At 47.0% G+C, this 14,914-nt stretch overlaps 2 protein-coding genes across 12 annotated transcripts in view; both read left to right on the forward strand.

Annotated features, from left to right (window-relative positions):
* PPP3CC (protein phosphatase 3 catalytic subunit gamma) overlaps window positions 1-6,830 on the forward strand; it is a 105,746-nt gene extending 98,916 nt beyond the window's left edge. For 6 of the 7 annotated variants that reach the window (XM_078445455.2, XM_078445452.2, XM_078445454.2 and 3 more), the window contains one exon: window positions 1,073-6,830. In XM_078445455.2, the coding sequence (XP_078301581.1) occupies window positions 1,073-1,293 (221 nt within the window). In that variant the 3' untranslated portion in view covers window positions 1,294-6,830. The remainder of the gene's footprint in view (window positions 1-1,072) is intronic. The other variant, XM_078445450.2, reaches the window with a different exon arrangement.
* The window catches only part of SORBS3 (sorbin and SH3 domain containing 3), a 28,680-nt gene continuing 19,957 nt past the window's right edge, over window positions 6,192-14,914 (forward strand). For 2 of the 5 annotated variants that reach the window (XM_060653277.3, XM_060653278.3), the window contains exons 1-3: window positions 6,192-6,282; window positions 7,277-7,355; window positions 10,184-10,338. In XM_060653277.3, coding sequence (XP_060509260.2) covers window positions 6,266-6,282; window positions 7,277-7,355; window positions 10,184-10,338 — 251 coding nt within the window. In that variant the 5' untranslated portion in view covers window positions 6,192-6,265. Of the gene's footprint in view, window positions 6,283-7,276; window positions 7,356-10,183; window positions 10,339-11,699; window positions 12,393-14,914 lie in introns of those variants that run through there. The other 3 variants (XM_060653279.3, XM_060653275.3, XM_060653281.3) reach the window with 3 other exon arrangements.

A 14,914-nucleotide genomic window follows, 5' to 3' on the forward strand; every position in this document is an offset into this window, starting at 1 on the left:
AAGAGGAGAGAGAGAATTCCAAGTAAGCTCTGCACGGACAGCACAGAGCCTGATACAGGGCTCGATCTCATGAACCTTGAGATCACGACGTGAGCTGAAATCAAGAGTCAGACACTTAACCAACTGAGCCACCCAGGTGCCCTTGGGCTCCATCAATTTTAATGCAATGGCTGAAGCTTAAGCAAGTGGTCATGAGGGATCAAGTGGTTTAATCCAGTAGCCCCTCCATGTGGAAGTGATTTCTATTTGATTACTAGAGACTCAAACAGGTCAGCTTCTTTTTCTAATGATTCTAAAGGACATCAAGAACAGAGTCAAAAGTAGACAGGGATTTAGTTTAATTCATTTCTGAGGTTGCACTAAGGCAGTCAGGCTAAATTATCTTTGTTTCTAAGAAAACAAGTTTCAAGTAACAAATCATCTATGAATCTGATGGTGAAAATCATTGGAATTGATAAACATGTGTTATAAATTTAATTGTTCTGTTAAGTAAGGTGATTGAAAATGGGAAGGCCTTCCCTTGGTGATACAAAAATTCAATTAGAAAGATCTCCAGAGGCTCTTTTTCAGATGGCTTTTAACTTACATTCAGCTCCTGGTTGTGCAAGACAAAAAGCTGTCCTTTTAAACAAAAAGATGAGCTCTTATTGGTACTTTTTTTGTGGCCAATATGGTGTTTGTGCTAAAGTTAACTACTCTGTTTAACGTGTTCTGTTATTCTAGCATTGCCTTTTTTTCTGACACTCAGCATGTTTTAGGCCCATAAGAAACTCTCAAATGTGTTACAGTTGGGAACGAACCTCTTAGCCATTTGTCAGGCGTGCTTCTGCCATGATTAATTACAGAGAGCTTCTGTGAAAAGTACTTCCACAGTGTCAGCTGCCCTCTGAGCCTTAAGGAAGCAGTAGCTTCAGACAAGTCTGATTCAGATCAAATATTGCCTATTTACCTTCACCAGACGTCTGCTCCAACCCTGTATGGTACTCTCTATGGAGGTTGCTGTGTGCTAGCATGCTTTAAGCTTGTTGCTTTGCTGTCTAACTGAGCTCCTCCCTTTCCTGTTTTCCTGTAGCCATCAGAGGGTTTTCACTTCAGCACAGGATCCGGAGTTTTGAAGAAGCCCGAGGACTGGACCGAATTAACGAACGGATGCCACCTCGAAAAGACAGCCAGTACCCTGACGGGCCAGTGAGACTGCCGGCACAGCCCAGCGCTGCGCACAGGAGCGACAGGGGGAGAAGAGCCAACAATGACACAGAGCCCTGCTGTGGCACAGGTGGATCGAAAACTTAAGAACAAATTTTATTTATTATTGGAAAACAAAACAAAAACAACTTTAACAACTTAAACCTGGAGGTGCATTCATATACACTTTGCATTTATGCTGTAAGAAAGGTGACCATTTTATAAATTGTTTTTAATTTATGTTTAATATATATAAAAAGTGCATCTGTTTTGTTTTTCCCTTTTCTTCCTAATTTTTAGGAACTGATCTGATTGTCTGATACATATGTGAAGTCTTGTGCTACACAGGGGACCTTCCCCTAATAAAAGGGCCTTGGAAACCTCCACACTGGGCTTCTGACTTGAACTAGCCAGGCTTTTCTCCTGTTCTTTTGGAAGGTGATAGCTTTCATTTCAGACTAATAATAGTTTTTCAAACATAAGAGGGTTTTTTCTTTTCCCTTTCTACAGGGTACTGTTGAAGAAGATGGCCTGGATTTCACTGGCTAAAACTACTCTTCTTATGGAAAACTTGATTATAGGCAAACTTCTCAGTGAATAACCCAAACCCAGTGATTTTGAGGGCCAAGGAGAATGTTTTCCATATAACCTACTTTCTTCTGGACTCTCAATTCCTTTTAATATGTTCTAGTAAGACAAAATAAAAAGCAATGAGAGATTTTCTTAGAATTATTCAAAACCTGTTCTTCCAACCATGGGCATGGTTGGTTTAAACTTCCCTTAGAATTTTGGAGGTTTCTTATCCCAAATCCTTTTGCTTTCATTTTTGAAGCCCAGGTAATTTACCCAACTGCAAAGGAAGCTACATTTCTAAATATTTTATAAATGTCCTCCGTAGAACTTTCAAAAATAAGAGGTATTTGTGTCCTTCTGTGCGATTGTATTAGCTATTGCGTCTGTTCTCCCCATTGTCCTTATATTCCTGTGTCAGCATTTTAAAAACCCACTGGGGTAAAGGAAACTGACTAGAGTAGAATGATCCCCTTATGAATTGGGAGTCTTGCTAAAGGACATTGGACAAGTGAGGATTTCCTATTTTCTGTATCAGTTACTGGGATATTTCTCCACCTTACACACTCATTAGGTTGAACTGTATGTCAATCTCCATCAACAAAAACAAGTGTTCAGATACAGTGTTTGAATAGTCTTCTCAACAACCAGTGAGTGAAAGAAATTTTGGTTATCCTTGGGCTCCCATTTTTGGTTTAGCCTGGTGACAGGTACCATGTCGTAATGCTCATTTGTCAGCTTTGCAGTGAATGTCCATGTCTGGGCAATACTACACCAAAGTGCATATTTACACAGTTCTTAATATCATTTGGCATGTAGGAGTCCAGCATTGCAGCAAGCATCTCAGACAGTAGTACTTGATGTTGTAAGCTTAAAGGACACCAGAAACCTTTTTCAAAGAAAAACCCACAATTTCACTAGAAGAATGAGGATTTAGCCCATCTATCTATGTTTCCCTATACCTTTTGCTAATAACAGTTCCCAATTTATGAGAGAGAAAGCATGTTGAGGCTTGGGATCTGGTGGCATGGATTACTCTGTTAATAAAAAAAAGATAGGAAGGATATGGGGGAAGGAGATAAAAGACCTCTTACTAGGTTGTGAGTAAAACCTATGAAAGGAGGGAGACAAAGTCTTGAATAGTTTCCTTTACCGATGGTCATTTCTTTATATTCAAAGAGGGAATTCATCATCTGCATAGCCTCGTACTCCTCCCTCCCCGAGTCCCACTCTAGAAGGGACACTGTTTTGGAAATCTCACCTAATAAGAAGGTCAGTCCACATGACAGTTGATGGATGGGAGGGAATCCCTTACCCCTTTCTCCTTTTCTTCTAGCTGAGGCTATTGTTATACATATATAATCCACAGGTAGAAACCACTCTTAAGGGCTTCAGTCAGCAAGTAAGTAGTGAAATAGTTACTACAAATCCTTACAAGCAAAAGATACTGTACTAGTAAAAAGGATGATTATTTAGAAATGTCTTCATTATCTTCTCAAAAACAAGCTTTAAGTAAAGCAAGTTTCCTTGATAGAGGATGGCAAAAGACCTATACATACAGAGAACAAACTGAGGGTTGCCAGAGGGCACGGCAGGGGAGGGGGTGCAAAATGGGTGAGGGGGAGATACAGGCCTCCAGTTATAGAATGAGTAAATCATGAGAATAGAAGGCACAGCATAAAGAATACCATCAGGGATACTATAATAACAATGTAACAGGACACATGGTAGCTACAGTTGTGGTAAACATAGCATAATGTATCAACTTGACAAATCACTGAGTTGTACACCTGAGATGTAACATGTATCGACTGTACTTAAAAAAAAAAAAAAAAAAAAAAAAGATGGCGGGGGGGGGGGGGGGGGGATGTATTTTACAGGTACCCTGGGAGCTGTTGAGGGATCAGCCAGAGGGGTAAGAAGTCATGATTCAAGAAAATCAGAGTGAGTTGAAAATAAAGCAACAAGGAAGTTAGGTTTTTTGTTGAATTCTAAAGATAAAGGTATTTCTTATGTTCTGTAGAAAGCTGGGGTGTGTGTTTCAGCAATGGAGAAAGTTGTGTGGTAAACGTGTCTCTGTGTAATACACACAGCTTCTGAAAGTGAGACTGTCAGTCTATACTTTATATGTATTTACACCTGTGACTCAAGATGGTTTAGAAGGCATGTGCCTTGGGGAAGTATATATATATATGGATATATATATTGTGGTAACAGGACTTGTTCTTCACTTTAGACTTCATTGGAGGGTTTTAACATATTTTCGAATATTTTCATCTAAACAGTAGCTCCCAAGATGGCTGGCTGCCTGTTCTGGGTTTGCCTTAAGGCCATCATTTCAAACAAACATTTTCACTGCTGTCAGAGCTCTGCAGTATTCCCATTTTCAAAGCCTCTTCTATTATAGTAAATCATACCCCTGCGGGTTCTAAAGATACTAAAAATACTTTTCTCTTGTTCTCTTTTACTTTAAGGTCCTTAGGGACCTTATTTTCTTCAACTTCTTTTATCTGGGGAAAAAAAACAACACTTCTTACATCAGTTCCCTAGGCATGTTGGAGGACTCTTTTATATACTTTACTGAAATATCATTTTAAAAATGACACTTCCCAAGGACCAGTTTTTCCATTTGTGTTTACGTCTGCATCATATGAAATTTCAAATCGATCAGGTGACCCGTTTTTTTAAATAAAAATTTAAAAACTCATCTAACACAAGTTTAGAACATACATCCTTTTTAAATCTCTGTGTTCTGAATATTTAAGAGCAACCCCCCCCCCCCCCAATAAGCCAAGGGGTGTGTGTGTTTAATGGAATACTAAAACAAATGCCGCCTCAGTTTCTTTTAAAACCTCAAGGCAAACACGTGGTTATGGGTCTGACATTGCTGGTCTGCTGGCCTTTTGTGACTAGATATTGACCAGCAGAGTGAAAATTGCTTGTCACTCTCTGATGGGCTTGATCTGGCTTCTTGCCTAGAGATAGAAAATCAGGCCTTCCAGGAACATTGGTAAATTTTATCTACATTTATATTGCCTTTTCTGTTTCTACACAATAGTTGCGGTTCAATGAAACAAGTTCCTGTCAATAACAAAGAGTTGATTTCTTATCCTAATAACTTAGGTATGACTTCCTGATACTGTTCAAAATAGGAAAAGAAAAATCCTTTTATTTGTTTTGTTAACAGAATATTATTATTTAATATTATTAAGGAGCAAGGGTGGGAGTTTTTAAAATTAGGTAACTTTGGGACCCTTTCAGCTTTGTCATTGTCTCACAGATCCTCTTCTAAGTAATTTTAAAACAAAGTTTGAAGCAGCTGCCCTTTGTAAGAACATTATAAACCATGCTTACATGGCACACAGCTGGGCTTACTGCTCATGGTCATTACTCGTGGGTCTTCTCCAGCCTCTCTGAAGGAGCAAGGCTAAAATCACTTCCCTCCACCCTCCTTTGTTTTATGTACATATTGTAGCTGATCTCCAGAATTTTTGACCATACTTTATCTATAAATATAAAATTGAAGTTCTTGAGAATTAACCATTTAAGTTAAAATAATTAGGAAGAGCTTGCCCCAGGTTGACTAATTTATAGTTTTTCTTTGTATTACCAGTTTTTTCCTCCAGTTTTTCTATTGAAAAGTATTCCTGAACCCATAAAGACTTGTTAAGATATCATTCTAGAATCCCCACTATTTATTATAGTTGTTATAGTAACAGTGGAACCCAAGTTTTTTTTCAGAGCATTATTCAGTTTTTCATATGTAGGCAGAAATGATTTCAGGGGAAAGGTGAACCCAAAGCCCCAGTTGTGGGCATGAGGCTCCAATTTCCTAAATCATTTGTGGTTATAATGATGGATAGATACCACCTTGTCTGGCACCTGGTCCACAGCTTTCCTGAAGTCTGCTATAAGAGGGAGTAAAGGGCAGCCTGGGGGCCCCCAACAAGAGCTGGAGGCCTTGGAGCTGGAGGAGGGTCTGGATGACCTGGAGGGTAGTTCCAAAGCAGTGTTGCCACAGCCCCTCTTCGGCACTGCTGTGATCAAATGCTCATAGGAAAGCCTGAAGAGAGAGCAGATGTGTATGTAGGGGAAGAAAGCTGTGTAGCCGAAAAACAGGGTTGTTATTCTTGAGTTGTACAGAGAATTGCGTTAACAGTAAAGCTTTGTGCCATTGACAGGGTGTGAAAGAGGTAACCTGTGTTACTCTGAGACTTGTGACCTGCCCTGCCTATGTCTAGCCAGCCAGAGTGAATGGGGCCAGGGTTAGCTGCCTTCATGTATGCAGTCACAAAGGTAAAGGTGATACTGGAGAGGATATTCCCTCCTGGGAGGCCTTGGCCTCACGCCCCAGCAACCTTGGCCAGACTGGCTAAATAACACCTTTGTCTGAGACAGGGTTATGCATGTTCTCCTCTTCTACACCCTCATGACAAGTCAAGGTGGCTTAAGATCAAGAAGCAAGGACATGGATGTGGACTATCCCTCCGAGCAGCTCTAAAGTAGGGCCATGCACATTGCCTTCCTGTAAGTTCTTGCCCAGATTCCCTTCACTTCCTTGACGTAGCTATCTCCAAATAACTTGTGTTTTGTTTTGCATGTTAAAGTGGAAGTGCATGTAATAAGGAGGCCTACCACAGATTTTGATTTGCGGCAGTAAAGACACATTTTTTGGTCTGTCAGAGAACCTTTTTGAAGATGCCATCATGAGCACCTTTTCCTTTCTCAGTGCACTGTGACCAATATTGTTTTTTCCTAATAGAAATGTCAGCAGGCATTTTCTAAGAAAGGATCCTGGTTTCGCTTCCTGAGGTGGTCAGACATAAGAGTAGCTGGTGATGGTCATTTTTTTAAAGGCTCTTCTGAATGATAGATTATGTGCTTGTGCTGAGAGATTACTTGCTTTTTCTTGCTTTCAGTTATGTTTAAGAAAATGGTGAAAATGTTATTTATTGGCAGAAGTGAACAAGTCTTTTTTGTGATCAAGAAATTAATTTGTTCAAATTTTATTGTAAATTGGAAGTCATCTTTAAAAAAAAAAAGCACTGTTAAAATTAAATGATAACTTTATTGGCTTCCTGTGTCTTTATTTCCTTTATTTCCTGTTAGAGGCACTTATATTTGGCTCTTATCCATTTGCTCAAAGCCTAGTAATTCCAGAAGTCAAGGGAAGGCCTGGTGTTTGATGTCTGGTCTGGTCTCTGATAAAGGAATCTCATCACAATAAAAAAAGACCTCTTTCCTTCACCCTCTTCAGCCCTTCCTTTAGTTTTAGACAGGCTTTGGTGGCTGCAGGGTGCTCTCCCACTCAGAATCTACTGCCTTGCCCCAGCCTCCTTCCCAGCACTCTGCCCACCACTAACTCAAGTTCCAGCTCCTTCTGTTGCTTCTCTGGCAGAGGCCACTACTTGTAGAAAAGGAAGAAAGACATCCCAGAAAATGTATAGTCTTTAAAAAGATATTAAAAATACTTTTTATTGTAGCAATTTAATAACTCTGCATATGATCCTAATAATAACAGGCATGAGTTCCATCTCGGGAAAAGTCAAAGGAGCCAGAGAGGCGTTGAATGTGGAGCTGAACTAACAAGAAAAGGAAGTGTAAGACCAGCCTTTTGATTCCTTTGAAAGTAGAACTACCCTGAGGTGCTATGGACTCAGAAGGGAAAATAAATGGAGGATTGAGGGTAGGGCAAGCACCCAGGGCCCTTGCAGAGGAAAACGTTATCTGAAGGAGTTTTATCAGTTCTGGCAGTAGAGGCAGAAAGTCTAAATCGAGGCCCTGCCAGGCCTAAGTAACGCAGTTTTACCAAAAGTACGGCCACATCAAGGGCCACAGTGCAGTTTACAGGCCTAAAAACAAGCCCAGATTTCTAATAAGCTGGGTATGCATTTTGGGATCTTCGTTATTCCCCAATAGCATCCTGACTTAGCAATGTCCTTATACCACAGCTAAACATTGAGTAAAATGAGGCAGTGTTTGCCCTTATTTCCAGAGTTGTGAAAAAAATTATTTAAAATACTGGAAATTAAGAGCTAAAATGCAAACTCATGTTTACCTCCCACTACATGGAGACTCAACCCCTATTTGACTGCCTGCTTTATGTAATTACATGGTCTTTCTGGTTTTTCTATTGTGACTTGCAGGTTTTAGGAAGAAACTAATGTTGATCTAGTAGATTCATAACAGTGGGAAATTGGGCTTTTTAATGTTGGTGCAGTTCAGGGGAAGGTTCATCGTAGAATCAAGGAGTGGGAAGACAAAGTCCTACTTTGAAGGCCAGTGGACACCATAAAGTTGTGCTCTGATCAACATATCAACCGTCTTGTCTTCCTCATCTCAGTTTACCTGCACTAGGAGAGAAGGTTGATGCAGACCTACTTTTCCAGCTCCTGGTCTGTGTGCCCTTCTTTGTGGCTGAGTTAACTTGGCTGGGTTTTCCCTCTGAGGTCATCATTTATTTATCCATCCCTTATAAAACCTGCTTTCTAAAGAGCTGACAGCCATTTGCTTGCTCTTTCTTTCCTGAGAACTAAAAGAGGTCCCTCCAGCTCAGCTCTTCTCAAAGGCACCACATCTGCACGTGACACTTGTTCATTCATCTATAAAAGGAGGGAGAGAGAACAGTCTCTGATGTGATGTCAGTGTAAAGGCTTCCTTGAATATAGACTAGACAGTTGGACAAAGGGCTGAGTTCTCTCACAGCCTTCGGGCTGAAATGGGACTGACTCAGAGGACCCTAAATAGGTGTCGCCTGTTCCGTCCTGTGTGTGCTAGGGGGAGATCTGTGCAAGGCAGGCCTGGAAGCCGCCTCCTCCATCCCCGTGAAGGTCCACTCACTTGCCCCAGCCGCCGGGCCCCAGCACTGACCATATTTGACCTGTGGTGGGTATTTTTTCACTCCGCTCTGCTCTGCTGGCTTTGTTCCCCTGGCAGGAAGAGAACACTCTTCTGAGAGTACAAATAAATTTGCTCAAAGCCTAACCAAAGAATATACTAGAGTTTATACGTGTGGAGGAGAAGAGAAGGAATAGCAGATGCCCTTCCTTTGCCTAATGTGGAAGGACTGAGGCACCGGGCCAGGAAGCCACTTAGCTGCTCAAGGGTGGATCTGAGTGCCACATTCAAATGCCAGACTCCCAGTACTAGATAAGGAAACTCCTCAAGAAACGGGACTTCAGGTGTATGTCTTCTGGGATCCCTGGCTTCTTTTTCCTCACTTGAGAACTAAAACTGAACTCTCTGCTCACTTACTTACAATAAAAAGCTACTTAAGGGCTCTTTCCACTCATCCTTCCTCTTGGTGACACAGGTTGGTTTTCAGAGTGACCCATATTCCTGTATGAAGAGCCACCTTCTTCTCCTGAGGCTGCATGTGAAGAGCCAGATCTATTGGGAGTCTCTTGGCTAATCAGGGTGGTGGGCATGGACAGATCTCTGTTGACATGAGTGTCATGGGATAATTCACAGAACAAAAGGTGGCAGGCTCGAGGATCAGGTGGGGGTGGGGCATACTCCCGACCAGGATCAGATAGCTAGGAAAAACAGAGTAGTTATGTAACTGTGTTTACTATGGCTCAGGTGACTCTGAGAAGGCAGAGGCAGCCCCCTGACAGAAGGCAGTGCCAGAGACTGGGAAGAGTCACAGGGAGGGAGGTCCCTGTTAGATAAGGGAGTCACCAGAGGAGACGGTGTATTGGGATGAAAAGAATTTTTTTGTTGTTGACAACAGCCTGTCACCTGGGACAGCCTTCTCTATCCTTAGCCTCTCCCTAAAGCATGCCAGCTGTCTGTGGGGTTGGGCCAGCAGCAAGTAGAACTGAGGGTGGAGGGAAGAGTCGAGAAATCAGATACCTGTTTCTTGGCTAAATCTTTGGACTTTGCTACTTCCTGCTCCCCCCCCCCCCAACCCTTAATCTTCCACTTTTTCTAGGAGGGATTCTTGTCCCTAAATGTGGGCAGGAAAGGAGGAATCAGTCAAGGTTCCTTATGCTCTATGCCCCCACCAATCTCTCATCCTCCTTGCCATGAGGCTGGATGGCCACCAGGGAACCTGCAGGGATCCTATTCTAGCTCCTCCTTGGTCTAGGCACATGGCCTAAGGCTCAGAAGGAGAGAAATTTCCACCGGATCAAGGGCAGAGCAGGTTCTGATCTGAGAGAGGTGATAAGCCCAGTAGAGTCTGGGCCTGAGTAGACAGGTAGAAGTCAGAGCAACTGGGGAGAAAGGCTCAGGTCTCCAGTGGGACCTACCCGGCCTCCTCCTACAAAGCTGTTTACTGGACTCCCTATTCCCATAGAGATGAAACTGGTAGCCAGTCCCCAGCTCCTTGCCCCTGGCGGCTACCTCCCTTTGTGAGAAACAGGAAGTGAGGACCTTTGTCAGCTCAGCTGCACCGTCTACATTAAATATTTATCTTGGAGTCCAGGTCAGAGCCCTAGAGAATAAGAGACGCTCGCTGCTGGTGAGAGAGGGTATGGCCAGGATTCCTGGAATTGGAAGATCTTCAGCTTCACCATCTTTGGAGAACAAGGAAGAACATGAACGAGATGTGGCCCTTCTTAGTCGCAAGGATTCTGACAGGTGGGAAAAGACTGGTGACAAGGGAAATGGGCACATATTTTATCCCTGAGGGAGACAAGAGGATGCTGCCCAGGGTGGGTAAGCAAGTATCCAGGCTTTAGGGGCAGGAAAATGCCCTGCTGCTTGTCCTCAAGAAGTCCCAGAAGGCCTATGCTCCTTTCTGCAGCTGTCTTCTGTGGGCGGGGCTATCCATCCCCTCCCTCCCCTCAGCTTTCCTGGAGAACCATGGATTGTTGGAAGGGGCCTTAAAGGTGACCCCGTTCAGCTCCCTGCTGGGTGCAGCAATTGCTTTTATAAAGATGCCCCATAATCAGTAGGCTTGGAACCCCTGTAATCATTCTAAAAGTTCTTTGGAAACCTTGGGCGTGCTTCCAGGTATGCACCCAAGGGTCTCACTTCTGCTAGTGCAGCCGGTCTGTTTCCCCCCAGCAGTCCGGCAAACACTGGAAACTAGCAGCATGCCTGTCTCTCAAGCTTCTCCACAACCTAAACATCCCTCCTTCCTCTTTCACATGCAATATTGTTTCAAGCTGTTTCATCACACTGGGATAGCGCTTTTAACTGAATTGAGAAAAGATAAAGCTAATAGCATCAATAATGGTGGGATTAAATTTTTTTTTTTTTCATCTTTCTCCATTCTCTCTCCCTTCTCAAATTGGAGTGGAACGATGTGCTTGGAAAACACTCTAAAGTGCATGGTGGCCCCAGGGCACCAATCTTACACCCATAGGTACACATAAATGTTTTCTTATTTTTATAATTTATCACTGATTACTCCCAAAATGGATCTGAAATTGCCCAATAACTACTTGCTGTTTGGTTGTTTTGGGGCTTGGGGTCCTAGAGACAAGCTAAGGGCTAAGAAGTACTCCAGTCTTTCCATTAGCAGTAAAATCTACGCCCTCTGTGGGAACACAGAGGCTTGTGGGAGAGGGGAAAGAAGGGATGGCCAGAGGGGTTGGGAGCCAATGGGCGCGGGCTCTTGGGACTGGTGTCAGAGCCTCGGGAACAGCGGAAAAGCAGCAAAATCAAAACAAATACGGTGTATGGGAACACCAAGACCCTGGTAACCCCATCCCCGCCAAAGGGACCCCGCCCTCATCCTCTTCAGGGGCGCGGCGCGCCCAGGGGGCCGCTCCCTAAGGCCGATTTCCTCCCGCCACCGCCCTCGGCGGTGCTTGCACGTGTGTGAGCATCCGCCCATTTGCTGGTGCACGCGCGCCTGTGTGCGTGTGTTTGTTTGCACACGCCCGGACACGCGCTTACGAAATCACAAAGTCTGTCTCCCCAAGTAGGGAGGGAGGCGGCGGGACCGTAACTCGGTCCGCTGAGCTACTCCACTTGTTGGGGTGCCCTTATCTCGGCCCCAGCCTGTCTGCATCTCGGTCCTGTCTCCGGGGCTGCTGGCTCGGTATCAGTTGCTGGCTTGACCCGGGACCTTTAATCATTCCTGCCCTCTGTCCTGGCTCCGCCGTGCAGGGCTGCCTTCCCACACGCTGGAAATGTCGCTGGAAACTCTGAGTGGCGCTCGCCAACCCCCACCCACCCCCGCCCCCCCGGCCCGATGCCAGCCCTGCGGTGGGGGCCGAGGAAGGCAGCTGGGAAACCAGAGCGGGCTCCCCAGGGACCCTCGGCGGCCCCTCCCGGCGCCGCCCGCGGCCGGCCCGGCCCCCTCGGCAGGGGGCCACAGCGTCCCCGCAGCGCGCCCCGACGGAGGGCACTCGCACGCCCCGGCCGGCCGGCCGGAGCCCCCGCCCCGCAGGCTGGAGAGGCCCAGATTGGAGGGAGACAGACCGCGCCGCCCGCCCGCGCGCTTGTCGCGGTCCTCCCTCCCTGCGCGTGCCCTCGGCCCGGTCGATCCCCCTCTTCCTCTTCCCGCGCCCTGCCTCGCGGAGCCGGTCCTGACCCGGTCACGAGGGCGGGTGGCACAGCCCGGACTTCTCCCTGCCCTCCCTCCTCGAGAGCCCGCCGCGGCCGCACCAGGCAGGAGCCGGGCAGAGATGCTCCTGCCCTCCCTGGCGTCCTCGGTCCACGCCACCTGCTTGCTGGGAAAGGTAGGTGCTGCTAAGGGGAGGGGGCGCCGAGGAGGCGGGGGCCCCGCAGGCGGGGAGGGACCCGTGCCCAACCCGAAGGCAAGGCAGCGTGCCCCTCCCCCTAGAGTCTCGTCCCCAACTCTGGGGTGGAAAGAGGTGAAGAAGTCCCTCCTCAATCTAGAAAAGGCGAAATTCGAGAAAACTTGCCCTTGTCCACGTGGACTTGTATCTGGGAAATACCTGGAAAAACGCCTAGGGCCAAGCCCCCAAGGTCAGGTCCGTACTTGGAGGTGCAAAGGAGTCTGTCAACTACAAACAGGGAGCTACTTCACCTCTTGCAGCCCTTGGGGTGAAGGACTGCCAGAATTCTGGGAGGACCCCAGAGGTTTCCTGGCACCCTCTCTGTCCTCTGCCAGGTGCAGGACCAGTGCCTCCGTGCCCCCATCTCCATATGAGAGGTCGCTCTTAGTTTCTGCTGGCACAGCCACTGAGAGAAAAAACTCAGCCCACTCTTCCCCACCCACAGCTGCCTATCTCTAGAGGATAGCTGCCACAGGCAACAGTGTTGGGAAGTGGCTTGCTACACCACCAAGGATCAGCAACCCCTGAAAAACTGGGTGCAGGGAAGGGGCGACCTCCTGTTCTCCCCATCCTACCAGAGGGCAGTTCTCTTTGGGCACAGCAGGGTGGGACGGCAGGAGGGGGAAGGAGGCCTGGGTCAGCTGATGGCTGGGACTGCAGATGCTGACCTCGCATCTTGGTTTCAAGCAGTCAGCTGGGAAGGGAGGGGCTGCTGCTAGGACCCAGCCTGCCCCAGGCCTCTGGATCTCCTACTCTCCCCTGCCTCAATTTCCCCCTCAAGGGGAGGGAGAATAGCGGGAGCTGGGGTGTGTCTGCATGTTTTGCTTTTGGTAGGAGTCCTAATTGGATCCAGCTGGGGAGCTGCCCCTCCTCCAGCCTCAGCCCTCACTCCCCCCACAGCCAGGGATGGGCAAGGAAGAGCACTGTCCCCAGTAGGTCTTTCAAATGGTAGAAGAAATCCCCACTCAGAACAGAGACAGGGACCTGCCACCAGCCTTGTCGGTACCCTCCAGCCCCTGTGGCCCGAGCAGGAACAGGGCACAGGATGTAATCACAGCCCCCTATTGTATCTTCATCCCCTCTAGTCTCTGTAGACCTTGTGCTACCCCTATGAACCCCCTCTGCACACCCCCCCCACAGCTACCCTTCAGCTTACATCCTTCTGTACCCACCCCCCCCCCATGCTCACATGTGTCCCACCCCCACAGTACCTCCCACACTTCACAATCACAGCTCTGCACTTACATTCCACCACACACAAACACAGCACCTCACAAGGCCCCCTGGCCCTTCTCACGAGCTCCCAAGCTCCACAGGCACACACAGGCCTAACTCGAACACACAGGCCAGAATGGGTCCAGCCCCGGCAGTGGAGGTTGGCCCAGCTCTGGTCCAGTCCAACAGCACACGTGAGGAGGGACAGCCCTGTTGGGCAGCCTGACCACCTTCATCTCCTGGGTGCCTGGAGTCCCCTTCTCCTGGCCAAGCCTTTGCATGAGGCAGAAGAACTAGGCTGGCCAGTCAGGTGTGCCCAGCTCTCTGTATCCTCAGCCTCTCCCTAAAGCATGCCAGCTGTCTGTGGGGTTGAGCCAGCAGCAAGCAGAACTGAGGGTGGAGGGAAGAGTCGAGAAATCAGGTACCTGTTTCTTGGCTAAATCTTTGGACTTTGCTACTTCCCCCCACCCTTACTTAATCTTCCACTTTTCCTAGGAGGGATTCGTGTCCCTAAATGTGGACAGAAAAGGAGGAATCAGTCAAGGTTCCTTGACTTGTTCAAAAAACAGCATAGGGGCACCTGGATGGCTCAATCGGTTAAGACTCCAACTTCAGCTCAGGTCATGATCTCGCGGTTCGTGAGTTCGTGTCCCGCGTTGGGCTCTGTGCTGACAGCTGGAGCCTGCTTCAGATCCCGTGTCTCCCTCTCTCTCTGCCCCTCCCCTGCTCATGCTCTGTCTCTCAAAATGAATAAATGTTAAAACAAAACAGCCTAGAGGATAGGGGCACCTGGCTGGTTTAGTCGGTAGAGCATGCGACTCTTGATCTTGGGGCTGTGATTTTAAGCCCCATGTTGGATGTAGAGATTACTTTAAAAAAATAAAATAAAATCTTAAAAAAAAAAAAAAAAGCAGCCTGGAGATGTAAAAGAAAATGGTGTATGGGGGTGGGGGGAACTCAACACCACTTCTCCATCATAAGCACCCCCCACTTTGTTCTTATCCACGGCTTTGCTTTCCATCCCACCCCTCACCAGCACCCTGAGCCCTCTGAGGCTTCAGTTCCAGGGAAGAAGGCCAAAGAAGGGAGCGGATAGTCCTTTGAGCCTAGAAGGAGTGGTTCCTGCTGCCTGGAAAGGCCCCCACACTCTCCCCCTCCCATAACCTTGGCCCCGTTGGGCAGTGGGCCGGTGGCCTTGCTGTTGTTCAGGGCCTCTCCCGCAGCCCAAGTAACCTGTTGTGCCTGCT

Source organism: Panthera onca, chromosome B1 (assembly GCF_046562875.1).
Source record: "Panthera onca isolate mPanOnc1 chromosome B1, mPanOnc1 haplotype 2, whole genome shotgun sequence".
NCBI lineage: Eukaryota > Metazoa > Chordata > Mammalia > Carnivora > Felidae > Panthera > Panthera onca.